We start from the raw sequence: 15,154 nt of genomic DNA, 5'->3' as shown, positions 1-15,154 counted from the left end.
GAACTATATGAAGGCTTCTACTCTGAGAGATATGAATTTAAGTAACATGGCTACTGACTGCTTTAATTCACTACAGACTAAGCACAACTAGCATGTAATTACTAAAGGTTTTTTTCACTTTCTTGGCCCCATGTTGAGCACCAATAAATGTATTTGTCTTGGTTCCGGGCAAATTTGGGAGAGAACCTTCAAAGGGGTTCCTCTAGGAAGCAGATTTAATTGGCCCCTCCCCCAACTGGTTTGGGAAAAAGACTTCTTTGGAGAAAAGTGGAAAAAAATGTTTATTAAACAAGAAAACCTAAACAATATTAAACAATAAAACCTCTTGCCGCTCTAAAAGAGAGACAAACTTAGAAAGTCCCTTTTATGGGTTGCAGCTCAGCTCACTTAGTCTCTTATTAGTACCTCCGGCACTGGAAATGCCACAGCCCAGGCCCGGCCTGCTGGGCCACAGGTGCGAGCTGCCACTGCTCTTCTGGGTGTTTAGTCTAGAGCAGTTTTAAACAGGTCTAAAGAAAAGGAAAAAACCCCACAGTCTAGGGAACTTCTTTGCCTCAGTTAACTAAAACTAACTAAAAGCAAAGAAGACCTCTGTCCCGCTGTCTATCTATCTGTAGACAACACAGTCCAGGAGCAGGAATGTGGAGGAGTGAGTGCAGTTTCTGAAAACAAACTGTGTGCTTCTTCTCTCCCCTTTTCACTCTTGGAACAATTTTTAAAGGTGCAAAACTTATTATTTAGCATGAACAGAACAGACGATTGGGGATAAAAGCATCATATAGTCAACCCAGGACAGGTATAAAAGGCAGAGCATCCATTTTGCAGATGAGCATGTGGCTGGTAGTCATGGAGACTCCCAGTGCTGAAAACTTTTTCCTTATTCGGTCTGTTTTAATTTTTGTTAAGGTTTAATAAACCTTTGAAATTTTATAAGTGGGCAGTTGTTTCTCACACTTCCCCAGAGGAAATACAGCTCACAAATGATATGACTCAGGAGTCATGAATCAGATGCTTTGGGGTTTTTTTCCCCCATCTTTTTCTTCAAATTGCCTGTGTGGATTTAACTCATTTACTCAGTGTTGAAACATAAATTTTGAGTGTCTGTTAGATTTTAGTGTGTACTATCAAATATAGCTTTGGAGTTTTCTGTCAGATTAACACTACTGATGGATGTGTTATAGATGAGTAATGAGATGGTTGGCTTTCATAATTAAGGGATGAATATTATGTATATGTCAGGAGAAGTTTTGTAGATGTATAGTTATGTTGCTGTAATATGTCGTCCCATAGTCCTCTTTCCCCTACCCCTTGTATTGTTGCCACAAGGATGACCTTGGTAGTTGGGGCATTTGGGGAGGGTTGACTTGTTACTATGGTAACACCTGACCTCCAATCAAGATGTAAGAAAGTAATCTCCACCACTAGACAGTGAAGAAGGAGTCGACTGACAAGACTTTGGGAGGGGCTAGAGGTATAAAAGGTGGAGCATCCATTTTGTAGCCGAGCTCATGGCGGTTTAGTTCCATGCTCCCAGTGCTATAATTTTTCCTTATTCAGTCTTCTGTTGTATTTTTGTTAAGGTTTAATAAACCTTTAAAATTTTAAAAGTGAGTGTCATTTCTCACAGAAGGCATGGACAATGGGGAATCCTCATGCCTGAGGGAGAAATCAGGCTGGTTTTCTCTGCCTCTCAACCCTCCTCAAGCTCTGCCTGCTTGCAAATATGAGATTTACATAACAAAAGGCAAGGCTGGTGCTGGTGGTATCTCACTCTGCAGCAGAATTGGTTACATTGCAAAATAAAACTAACAAGCAGAAAAATATTACAAACTTCAAAAGGTGGGAGGAAAACACACACTCATCCCTAAGACATGCTAGCATTACAAAAACCTAACCCTATACTGGATAAATAATAGAAGGAATTGAAAGCTCTAGTACTGGCAGTAAAGGAAAAAGCAAAGATGGTGTAATTCTTACACAACCTGAGCTGGTGCTGCATGGGGATTGTGTCAGTGGAAGTGCAAGATTGGCAAGTAAATGGAAAAGAGAATTTTAACAGAAAGAAGTTTAAATGGCTGTTTTTGCAGGCTCAGTCCCAATGAATCCATATAGTACTGGTTAATACTCATGCAAGAACCCAGGAGTTACAAGCCTATTATAACAGCAAAGTGAATTAGCTGAAAAAAATCAGAAAGATAAAAATTAATTGACAACACTAGTGTTATAAATAACTATGTAGCTGTTGGCTTTTGCTATTATGTACTGGCTTTTGCAAATTATTATTAATCACAACAGTTTTGATATAGTACAATTTGTAATCACTTTTAACTGCTTTAATATAGTATAATTTGTCAGCTTTTGTGGCCAATGCCCTGGCCCTGTGTAGCTTATATATTAGTATGATAAACATATATTATATTTTAGGCTTTTGCAAAATATTAAAATACAGACTGTGTTGTGCATTGTAATGTTAACTTTTGCAGAAGTAGCTACCGCCTTTATTTTTGTAACTAACTGACAAGGGTGAGAATAACTCAGATAATTTTCTGAAATAGACAATGTTGATTTAATGTACTTGTGGAGTATCTTATCGGTGTGATAGGATAACATTGAAAAGGACCAGGAAAATAAACATCAAAAGAAAGAATGTAAGGAAGAATTTACCACTGACCCTTCAGGCTATCAATAACTGTCAAACCACAGAACAGGGGGCCTTGTGAAGAAATAAAATATATAAATTTCATCTGCAGTATGGCACATACTTTAAGAAGACAGGTCAAGGATCAAACCAAGCAGAAAGAATTCCTGGAACATGTAAACTCAAAGGAATGTTTAAATATGTATAATCTTCATGAATATGCATTTGACCAATGTAATGAAAAAGTATATAAGAAAATTGTTTTAACTTAACTGGTGTGCCTCTGGCAGTTGCCAAGCACCCAGCGCTGTTTACTGTCCCTTTTATCTCTTATTAAACGTTAAAAATTTTAACGAGTGAGCCTTGTTTCTCACACTAGTATCAGTTTGATGGATGATTATATTGTAAATTAGGGTATACTGGAAACTCTATTTTTGCAACACAAAGCAGGAACTTTGTTGACCAGGAAGATGTGTAAAGACATTCTCACACAGTGTCCATAATGCCAACTGAGGCTTGAGTAAAGCCATCCAAACCTGGCACCACCTTTGCATATCAAAAAATAACAAAACACTCTGGTCAACTTGGCCAATAGGTTATATTGAACCTCTAAACCATCCAACAGTTACAAGTAATTGCCACTAAAAGCAGGCATACTGATGCAAAGACTACTATTTCAGAACTCAGTGACTGATTTTCCAGTCCCCCTGTACTAAAACTCTATACAGTGACACTCTTGCCTCTGTACAAGCTTAACTTTGCTCTGAAACAAAACGAGTTTCTCAATGAAGCCTTGCAAACTGCGCCTACACTGTCCCTGTCTGGCAGCAGTGAGTATAGTGCTGTATTTACAACTAGAGGTCAGAGATGGAACCACTGCCATAACTCTTTGTGAGAAACATATCTATAATTGCTTAAGTTCTGTTGTGTTGGTTTCCCTAATAACCTTGAATGTTTAAGTATACCCTCACTAGACAAAAGCTAGGTGTGTATCTGGATGTGGAACAAGAAGCCATTCAAGTAGCAGTGAGAAGGACTGTTCACTACCTGCACAGCTGCCAAAAATACCGAAATTTCTGGACTCCTATAAGCAAATAAAGCCAGCTCTGGACACAGAGAAGCCATATCGGACTGCACAGTAACTAATGAATCTGCTGTAACCAAAAATGTCAGTTATGGTATTGTTTGCATTTTTATGCTTACAGGTCAATGTTTGCAAAAATGCAGCATGGCTAATCAGCCATCCCAACAAAAACTAACAGTGCTGTTTTTGCCTAAACACACATACAGCAAATGTTATCTGACCCTTGGAAGGGAAAATCACACCTAAAGCTGTAGCAGAATTTCTGAGAGAAAGAGGGCACAATTCATATTTAGAAGGTTTAGCTACCCCAGCCTAGGCCTCAGATATAGGCCTTAGTGAGGCCTTAAAGCCTATGACGCAGTGAGAAATTAGTCTGTGGCGCAGTTAGAAATTATGTTAAGGTAACCACAGTGCAATGGGCTTTCTTGGGTGTGAATTAGTATAGGTCTGCAGTGTGGAACTTTGGCCACCTTAAGACAAGGACAAACAATGTTTGCTTGCCAGTGAGAGTGTACTCACAATTGTAAACTATATTGAAGTGTATATAAACTGCCATCTTATAAACAATAAAGGAGAACATATGATTAACCACATTGGTTCGGATCTGCGTTTGTCCTGTCCAGCCTTCCCGGTTTTATGAGTCCCTGGTTCATGTGGTGCCCGTGAACAGGGACCAAGAAGTCTCCGATGAATCTCTAGACCGCCTCTGTGATGGTAGGAGACGGCCTCTGGTGCGCGTGAGGGAGGGCACGAAGAGGGGCTCAGATCCCGAATCGTTCTTATTGCAGCAGGGATCTCGATTCCACCGTGCTTTTATAGCGACAGGAATTGGGATCCCACGGCGCTTTATGGCGACGGGGATTGGGATGCCGGAGCATTGTTAAAGCCTCCTCAGACGGGAAACAAGGAAGACTCCGCGGTTCACAGATTGCCTGCGCGGGCGGAAGCGCGGCGGAGGTGAACGAGACGGAGCAGGGAGCTGGAGCGAGTGTCGCCGCTGTGTCGTGGGAAGATACGGGGCGCCTCGCAGTGGTTGGAAGGTAAGCCGCACGCAAAGCGAGTGAAGGAAACATGGATAGCGATTTACAGGCAGCTCTGCGGCTCCTTTTGCATATTCTCTCTAAGAGAGGAGAAAAAGTAAAAGAATCTGATTTAGAACAATTGGTCCTATGGGCCAGAAATAAGGGCAAATTACAGAAGCCCTCACTCATTTTTAGTGAGACCGAGCGGCAAGAACTAGGGCAATTGCTTTGGGATTTGGCTGTTGAAGGCGGAAAAGATAAGAAAACAATATTAGAATTTGGAGCAGTTTGGAAGAAAGTAATACGTACCTTGCAAAGTATGTCCGCAGAGAAAAAGGCGGCAGAAGCCGCGATTCAGGCGTTTGAAAAGTCCATGGCGGAGAAAACAGAAGGGCAGGAGCCATCTCCGTTTGAAAAGTTTTTTGGTGTTAGTAATACGCATCCGATGCGGGGACAAAAAGCTTCAGTTAGCTCGTCAGTGCAAGAGGTAGTAGCCCACATTGAAAGTCGTGCACAGGCAGCGGAAGTGACTCCGTCAGTTCCCCGGCAAAATGAAAGGCAACAGGAAGTGAGCCAGCTGCCCCACTCTTGGGGCGGGGTGAAACCCGAGGAGACAGGCGGGGATGATGACGAAACAGGGCTGGCTCAGGGGATGGAACACAGGGGCGGAGACCAAGGTGGAGACAGGAGCGAGGGGCAGCCGGCCCTCCACCCCCCAGGGAGAGCAGCAGCGGCGGCTGCGCGTGAGCGAGGGGGGGGCACCCTGCATTGCTCGGAGACGACAGCAGAAACCCATACGCGGGGGGGCCGATTCGAACACGGCCGCAGCGGCGGGATGGCAGAGGCGACAACACAGACAATAGCGATACAGCCTGCAGCAGTCAATTCACGTCACACTGCTGCAGCGCTGCAATGTCCCCTTCCATTGAACTCTGATTCGGACGAATCAGAATCAGAACTTTCCGATTTTAATTATCGCAAAAATAAGTGATCACAGAATAAGATACCGAGAACAAATACTTTACAGCAACAGATAGCCCAGCTCGACAACCTTTCAAATCAACAGTTTCAATTAGAGGGACCTTCCTCTGAGCAGCAATTGACAATGCCAGTTGTTTTAAAAAATCCAATTCAGTCCCAGTGAGCTTCAGTGGTGAAGCATGCTATTTTAGATGGGGACTGGAAAACTGCCAAATCTTTTGCCTGCCCTGTCATCGTAAGAAATAATAATGCAGCCTGGGAACCTCATGAATGGAAAATTCTCCAATCAGCCAAACAAACAGCCACAGATTATGGGATCAGATCAGAGGCAGCCAGGAACATCATTCAGTATATATTTACAGCAGATGTGCTTTGTCCTTCTGACTCATCTAGTATTGCATCCTTGTTGCTGGCACCTTCACAGTATCTCATGTTTGAAAGGGAATGGAGGCGTCTTGCAGTTGAAGAAGCTAACAAACATGCAGTGGTAGGAGATCCTTTTTATGGAGTCCAGCCAGATATGCTGACTGGGCATGGACCTTATGCAACAACCAGGGTACAACTCACTTACCCAATCGAAATACATCAATTGTTGCAACAGTTGGCCCATCAAGCTTTGATTTCAGTACCAGATCAGAAGAAACCAGCACCTTACACAACCATAAAACAAGGAACCACAGAACAATATGGACAATTCATTGACAGGTTGTCAGCCGCTTTGAAGGATGCTCCTGATGTGCCAGCAGACGTGCAAAACCACTTGTTTTGCTCACTTGCCTTTGAAAATGCTAACACACATACAAGAACTATTCTAGCCACCCTTCCTCAAGGCTGTCCAGTCGACGAGATGCTTGTCAGAGCCACAGGGAGCAGAACAAAACAGTCAAACTGCAGCATTCACAGCAGCCATCCAGGATGCAATCCAACAACAAGGACACATCATTACAGCTGCTTTGTCAGGCAACAATATCAATAACCCTATCTGATGCCAACAGCCCTCGAGTTTAGACCCTTGAACAACAAAGAGCTCTGATTCAAGTTTCAAAAAGGAAAAAGAGAAAAAATGCTTGTCCTTTTGCAATTGTTTTTCAATGGCAAAAGAAAAAGGGGGAGTCCCAACCTGGTTCAGCAGTGATTCTGCTTGAATGGGTGTTTTTATTTTAATTTTTACCTGTAGAAATTAAGACCGACAATGCTCCTTCTTATGTTGGTCAACAAATTGCTACATTTATGCAGAAACGGGGGGTGAAACATACCACAGGGATCCCTCACTCATCTACAGGCCAAGCCATTGTAGAAAAAGCCAATCGTACTCTGAAAGAATATCTAGCAAAACAAAAGCAAAATTATGAGACTGATATTTTTAATCAATTGTCAGAAGTACTGTTTACCCTGAATTATTTGTGTTTGGCAGAAGGTAGAGAAGAACCTGCAGTGGTAATACATCACCAAGCAGTGAAGGAGGGAAGACCACAAGCGATTCCAGGACTCTATGTTTATCACAAGGACATGCGAACCGGTGAATGGCAAGGGCCAAGTCCTGTTTTGTTTACTGGTAGAGGTTATATGTGTGTTTCAACAGGTACTGGTCCAGTTTGGGTGCTGAACAGATTTACGTGTGCGTGTCCACAGGCAGAGATACCCACCAACAGTGATAACAACGTTGACGACAACAATTTACCTGGAACATCCCATGACAAATCTAATTCTGATGAAAATTAATTTAGTAGAGTATAAGAAAATAAGTTAAATAATCATAAACATAACCTTAAGTTTATCATAAGTTATAGTTTGTATTTAGAATTAAGTTTGGGGTTTTTTTGGGGCAATCAAGAACGTGAGGAAGATGTGGTGGGTCAAAGTGTTTTTATTAAGTAGTGTTTTAGTAACTAAAGTATTTGGAATCCTTGACATTGACAAGAGACAAAACATGTGGATCACTTGGGCCAAACAAACTAAGCAAGATTCGTTCTGCCTGTCTTTAACCACACCGTCCAATCCTTTTCGTACTTGTTTAATTGGAGTTCCACTGAGTTCCATGGCAGAGTTTACAGCCTGGACTCAGGCCAAAATAAATCCAAAAAGTACGCTGGAAGCGCAAGCTGTTGCAGTTGTGCAAAATCTTAAAGTTGTTAGTGTTAAACCTCAAGAATTTGATCTTTTAGGTTCTGCCCCAGGAAATTACTGTTTGATATTTGGACCTCATGCTACAAAACCAACGCAAAAAGAAAAACAGCCAACAGATGACAACACTTGGTTGTCTCCCAGATCTCCATTGTATTATAACTATTCAGAATATTGTAACAATTGAACACAATCCGTGATACCATCAAAAAGTGTCGCAAGAAAACTGCCGCCAGGAATTTTCTTCATTTTTGGGGATCGAGCCTGGTCTGCAGTGCCTCAAAAAGCTGTGGGAGGCCCATGTTACGTTGGTAAATTAACAGTTTGCTCCCACCATTCATCAAGTTCTAGGATTGCCTCAGAAGCCTCAACAAGCCAAACGGAGTGCTCTCCAACTGGACCCCAATTGTCCAGACAAAGTATTATTATGGGGGTGCACATCTGTAATACTAGCCTCAATCTTCTCCCCAGGAGTTGCTTCAGTGCAAGCTCTCACACAATTGAAAACCCTGGCCTGCTGGACAGGAAAACAAATTAATATCACATCTAAAATGTTAAGTGAGCTTGCCACAGATGTAGATAGCATTCGTCATGCCGTTCAGCAAAACAGAGCCACCTTTGACTTCCTGCTTTTAGCACAAGGACACGGGTGTGAAGAATTTGAAGGCATGTGTTGCATGAATTTATCTGACCACTCTCAATCAATTTATAAACAGTTAATGCAACTGAAAGACAATATGAAGAAACTTGTCGTTGTAGACTCTCCGTTCGCCAACTGGCTCAGTTCGTAAGGTTTTGTTGGTTGGGTCAAAGATTTAGTACATTTTAGTATTGTACTTTTTCTTATTATTATACTTATTCTAGTTTTTATACCTTGTTTGCTACGGTGCATGCAGAGAATGACTAACCGCGCCTTTGAGTAAATCTGGGTAGCTCAAAAAGAAAAAGAGGGAATTTTAGCAGAATTTCTGAGAGAAAGAGGGCACGATTCATATTTAGAAGGTTGAGCTACCCCAGCCTAGGCCTCAGATATAGGCCTTGGTGAGGCCTTGAAGCCTATGACGCAGTGAGAAATTAGTCTGTGGCGCAGTTAGAAATTATGTTAAGGTAACCACAAGTGCAATGGGCTTTCTTGGGTGTGAATTAGTATAGGTCTGCAGTGTGGAACTTTGGCCACCTTAAGACAAGGACAAACAATGTTTGCTTGCCAGTGAGAGTGTACTCACAATTGTAAACTATATTGAAGTGTATATAAACTGCCATCTTATAAACAATAAAGGAGAACATATGATTAACCACATTGGTTCGGATCTGCGTTTGTCCTGTCCAGCCTTCCCAGAATTTATGAGTCCCTGGTTCATAAAGCTAATGCAAGCTGTGACACTGATAACAAATTGCAACGATTGCTGGTTTGTTCTCAGTCCTCTATATATTTCATGAAAGTATTCAAATGGTGAGAACTCCACACCAAACATATTCTCTAAAGGTCTTACTTCAGCTAAGGTGATACCACTCCTGGAAGGAGAGATAACCCAAATATCCATAAATCAACAGTCTGATGATACAATCAATGCCTTGAAACAAAAATTTACCAACCTTTCAAAGTTAATTGAACAAAATCAAATAGCTTTGGATTTGCTTTTGGCTTCCACAGCACAACTATTCCACTTAAACTTGTTGACATAGCATTAAAACCCTCATTTAATACTACTGAACTACCAAATTATTTGATAGTTTTAATTGTTTTGATTATGCTTTGTAGTTCTCTATAAATATTGCTTTAGGATGCTTATGTCTTCACTCTGTCAGTGGGTAGAAAAGATTTCACCCTAAATATGACTTGAATTTTCATATTATTATGGAATCAATTTTGTTTACTTCTTCCTACCTCTCCAGGATAAAACATAAAATTCCCAATTGGAATAATATCCTAAGTAAGTAAAAATAATTGTATTTCATTACATCTTTGATTCCCCGAGACAGACTATTTTATAATACATATATATTGGTTTAGATTATTTTAGAATTTTCTAACACTTGATATATTAAGCAAGAATATGCAAAATACTGAACTTCATTGAAGAACACTGGACTAAGAAGCATGAATGGAAGTGAAAAGAGTCACTGTCCATCCATTTAACTCCTCCAATCACTACAACCAAGATGATACCTCCATGAATTCTTTCTTCCTGATTTACATCTCATCCTCCTATGATCTTAAGACTCAAGGGATGGGGAACAACCTATCCTACATGGACTGATAACAACACAAAAATGACTTATTGGATTGTCTTCAACTATCATGAACACTCTGAATTTAATGCCATGTCTTATAATCTTTTGGTTTAATCACTAATCTTTTTTTAAATATATGTATATGTGTTACATGATCTAATACTTAAATACATAAGCTGAAACAACAGCAGGTGTTTCTTATCAATATCAATAATATATACAACATCTTTTGAAGAAATAATACAGCTTAGGAAAACAATGTGTAACACAATGATGGTGCAAAAATATATGAAAGTGGATGCTTTTATAGCATGGAGGCAAGAGGTACCTGCACTATCCCTCCATGAGGTAAAACCAGTGCCTTCAGTCACAGGAGTGGAATGTGACACGAAGTCTCCTCTGCCACAAAAAAGGTTATCTGTTCTGTCCATCAGCTGGTGCATAGCTCCGGACAGATGTCCAGCAGTGAGTTATCTCTGATGCCAGGGAGGTAAGATTCCCAGCTGATAATAAACATCCCTTGCCTTGAGAGCAAGATGTAGAGAGAGAAGCCAGGAATCCTACACTGAAAGGCACTATTTTTACAACTACAGAAGCTACACAAATTTTCACAAAGGTAGAAGTCTCCTACACCCTCCCGGGAAATGCGTAGGACTTCTTCCCAAAGCTTGAATGCATCTTTGTGGTTACTTTTCTGGAAACAGAGGAAAGGATCCTATGTGTGCCCCATCAGAAATTGGATAGTAAGATACATTGAATCCTAATCTATACTATTTCTTCTCTAGCTGTAATAATAGGTACCTCACTCGTGCACTGTACTGTTTATCTACTAGTAGTGTTTCTTTTGTTTATCCTGTGTAGGAAGTAATCTGTTAAAGTCTTATGTCTGTTAAATTTGTGTTTATTAAATAAATTATTTGTTTTGTAATAGACCAAATCAGCTATGATTAAGAACCCATGAGCAAGAGGGATCTGGGGTGCAGGCCACCCCAAACAAAGCTACTGCCAGAAGTCTGAGTCAAAGTCAGGACTTGTTTAAGCTCTCCTCTCCATTCATAACAGTAATCACCTCCCAGATGCCTGCACAACTGATACTTGATAGAGATGATTCTACAGTACCTGTCTCGTGATACACCACCTTTCAACCTCTGACTGTGTAACATACCCTGCAGGTGTTGGAGCACCAACCTCACCTAGCTTATTATATAACTAACAATCCATCAAAATAACACCCTTGCCTATAACTCTACATCAAGTGATGATTTGAGAGAATCACAGGGTGGAAGGGACATCTTGCCTTCTGACACCCTGTATCTTAGACAGTCTGCCAACACTCTGCCCCCAACCTACATTGTCAGAACTCTTTTCCACATTTAAAAGGCATTTGCATGATTGGCTGTTTCTGCCAGATGACCCTGACATCAAATATCCCTGGCAGTCCACCAGAACCATGGCATTGCTTATGATCCTGTACTCACTATTGGTGATTGGGTGAGTTGCTATATGGGGGAATTGTTGTTCATCTTTCTTACTGCCTCAATAAAGCTTTGTTTTATGATGTATTATCAGACTTCATTACTATTTGGACCACAACATCAAATATATGTCTTACAAAACAAAATAAAAGCATTCTGATACCTTCCAAGTTAAAAAAAAATACAAAAATAAATGAGAAGATATATTCACTGTATAAGCAACTGAAATTTTTTTCTTTGTAACAGCTGTACTTTTTAGGGAGATGTCTGATATAAAGACTGTAATGAGATTTCTTTCTTTTATGGGAAAAGTATAAATTTAAAAGATTTCAGAACTCCTAGTCTTTCTTGAAAAAATTAATATTGAAAAAGTTGAGAATACAATCATGACTGCCCTGGGACATCTGTTTTACCTTGGTATGACAACCCTTCTCTTAAATAATGAAATCAACATATATATACAGTCATAAAGAACATTAAAATGTTTTCTTTTTTTAACCTAAATTTTGTAAATGAATGCTAAAAACTTGCATAGAACAGTGTTGGTGAGTAACACATATAAGTTTGATGAATAATGGGAATAGTCTTTATGAAAGAAAAAATCCAAATATTAAATTTCCCCCCTACTTTTTAAAATTGTATACAAAACACTGGGTACTCCTGCACTTTTCCTACTTAGTTCATGTATAACCACCTATGAGTTTTTTACTTCTGTTATCCTTTGAAATAGAAACACAAGTAGGAAATATAAGCCAATATAAATCCTATACTTTAAGTCAATGGAATGAAGTTTACTACTTTAGGGTCTGTTCTAGCAAAGAATATATGAATTTTGTTTTAATTCCCATTGTATTTTTATGACTCTGCTACACAACATTAACCATGCAAATAGCTACAATAAGAACATTTCTCTACCATCAGCTATTCCACCTTTAACACAAAATAGATGGGTTCCACTGACCTTCCATGGAAGAGATCAGTTTGTGTCATATTATTTGAAGATTAGCATCTTAATCCATGTAGGACTTCTCATTTCATTCCATGCAGTTGCATACAACTGCTGGTAGATATTTGGAAAACAACCAGGAATGGACAAGCCAGCCTGCTTTGAAAATGTATTGAAAGGACTAGCAACCTTCTGTTTTGCTGCTTAGCATGAAGTATTCAATCTATCATTAAACTTTACTGGTCCAAAAAATTTAATATCCAAATAAACATGTAAAAACACACACACCAAAGCTCTCTACAAAGTTGTGTTTTAATCAATTTGCAAATAAAATTTTAAATTAATTTTAAGTAAAGTATTTTTTTCTTAAAAGCTGGTGATTTATGCTAATGCTTGCTTACCTCATTGTCGGACTCCACAAGCACTTGATCATATTCACTAAGAGCTACTAGGAACATGATAGATGTGACATTTTCAAAGCAATGTATCCATTTTCTTCTTTCTGATCGTTGGCCTCCTACATCCACCATTCTGCAAAATTAACAATGATCGCATCAACTCCACAAATACCTTTGCAGATAAACATAGAAACACATAAAACACTGAATTCAATTTAGTTGAAAACAATTTGGTTCTTCTTAAAACTGTTGCCATTCATATTAAAGACTAATGGAATGTGTTGTAAATAAATAAGTTATCATATTTGCTTTTTAGTTTGATGTGCTTTCTGAATTTAAATTACTATGGGTCTCAAAGCCCTCAAATTTCTGTTATTCAAAACACTTATGCTTTTGAGTCATGATTCTAGGATGTATGCTCTGTATATTCAGCAGAAATACATCCACAGAATCAAGTTGGTGGTTTGCCGTTCTCCAAGAAATTGCCAGTCAAAATTCCAAACTTGTCAAGGCTGCCTAATTTTAAGAGAATAAATAGAATATAATCTGTATTTACTGAAGTTGTTAATAGCCAAAATAAAAACTCAAATTTACTGACAGAGTGTACTCCAAATTTATTATGGATCTCAATGTAACTAGACACTCAGGTGTCTAACTTGTAACTGCATAGTTATTCTTTAGCAATTGTATTTGCCCTCAGAATGAGCTGTGGTGAAAATTATTTGTAGGAATGGCATTAAATTTGCAAAATATCACTTCTCTATAAAAATCAAGTACAGAACTGGTACCTTTCCATTTCATAATTATTCATACTAGAACATTTGTACTAATTTTATTGAAAAACTACTACCAGTTTTTCTATCAATAATAACTACCTTCAGAAAAAGACAAATCTGTCTCTCATCCTCTTTACACCTTTAAGAACAGCTGCTAATGATATATGGACAAAAGCATGAAAATAAAATTAACACCAAGCTCAAATTAAAAAAAAAAACATCGACTAATTTGTACATTTAACCAATATATTATACATGGTATTGCTAATGTAAAAAGAAATAAAAGAAACAAAGCAAATAGGTGTTAAACTTTTTTCTACCTGAAAATGACGCTTTGTAAGTCAAATGGATATTCAATGATCCCTGTTGTTGGGACTCGAACTCTAAGCACATCTTGCTGAGTTGGCAGATAGGCCAAATCTGCTATGCGGTCCAAGTCGTTAAGGTAACTATAGATGGAAAGAAACAACAGGAATGCAAGACAGTGAGACCATAATCCCACTGAGGAAAAGAGAAAGGTAGTCTTAGGAAAAGAAATGAGGTGTGGGATAGGAAGAAGTACAACAGGAAAAAAAAGGAATAATGACATAAAAGAGGAAAAGAAATGAAAAGGAGTGCTCCAGTCTCTCTCTCCTTTTTATTATAATTATTGCTATTATAATTATTATTATTATTATTAATGTTATTATTATTATATGTTACTTTGTTTCAATTATTAAACTGTTCTTAACTGAACCCATGGGTTTTACTTTTTTTCCCCCAGTTCTCCTCCCTATCCCACTGGGAGAGGGGAAAAGCAGGGGAGACAGTGAGCTGCTGCATCGTACTTAGTTGCTCGCAGTAGATATAACTTTCGATTATTTTATCAACTTAGAGGGAATGAAACATGTTTTTGACAGTCTGAAAGCTTTTTCTGCATCAGCAATACAAAATTTCATTCAAAACTCTAAAATCAATAAAATCTTCTTATATTTCTCTTTAAAGCTCATGTTCCCCCTGATCCAAAATAATATAATTATTTTTTAAAAAATCATCAGTGGGTAAGCATGTGTATCATAAGGATTGTCATCAGGGTATTTCTGCTCTACTGCACCCACTGCTTTGTACCACATCTGAATATTTTGGAATATAGCAGAAATTAATTGTTTGTCTTTACTCATGTACAATCTTCCCAAAATGCCAGTAGAACAAATCAACCGACATGCTCAACACCATTAAAATTACTTTTGTATTAACTTTGTAAGAGTATACTTTTATTTTTCTAGAACTGCATACACATTTTCCATTAGGAGGAATGGGGTAATGGTGTAATTTTTTTAAAGTAACTTATTGGGTTGACAGACTATTTCAAAATGCTGAGCAGGAATATGGAAAGTATAAATGAATAAAAGTGGGTATTTACATTAAAAGGAAAAGATTACTGGAATACTATTATAACCTAAATGCACACTACCAGCACACACAATTTTCAAATA

General features: G+C 38.8%; 1 protein-coding gene across 2 annotated transcripts in view; it reads right to left on the bottom strand.

Annotated features, from left to right (window-relative positions):
• Positions 1-15,154, bottom strand: part of LOC128821385 (guanine nucleotide-binding protein G(q) subunit alpha) — a 239,715-nt gene that overhangs the window by 25,493 nt on the left and 199,068 nt on the right. For both annotated transcript variants that reach the window (XM_054002371.1, XM_054002372.1), the window contains 2 exons: positions 14,000-14,128; positions 12,907-13,036 (listed from right to left, as the gene is read on the bottom strand). In XM_054002371.1, the coding sequence (XP_053858346.1) occupies positions 12,907-13,036; positions 14,000-14,128 (259 nt within the window). The remainder of the gene's footprint in view (positions 1-12,906; positions 13,037-13,999; positions 14,129-15,154) is intronic.

Source organism: Vidua macroura, chromosome W, assembly GCF_024509145.1.
Source record: "Vidua macroura isolate BioBank_ID:100142 chromosome W, ASM2450914v1, whole genome shotgun sequence".
In the NCBI taxonomy this organism is placed as follows: domain Eukaryota; kingdom Metazoa; phylum Chordata; class Aves; order Passeriformes; family Viduidae; genus Vidua; species Vidua macroura.
The sequence above is the reverse complement of the archived record's forward strand: the minus strand, read 5'-3'. Positions and strand labels throughout refer to the sequence as shown.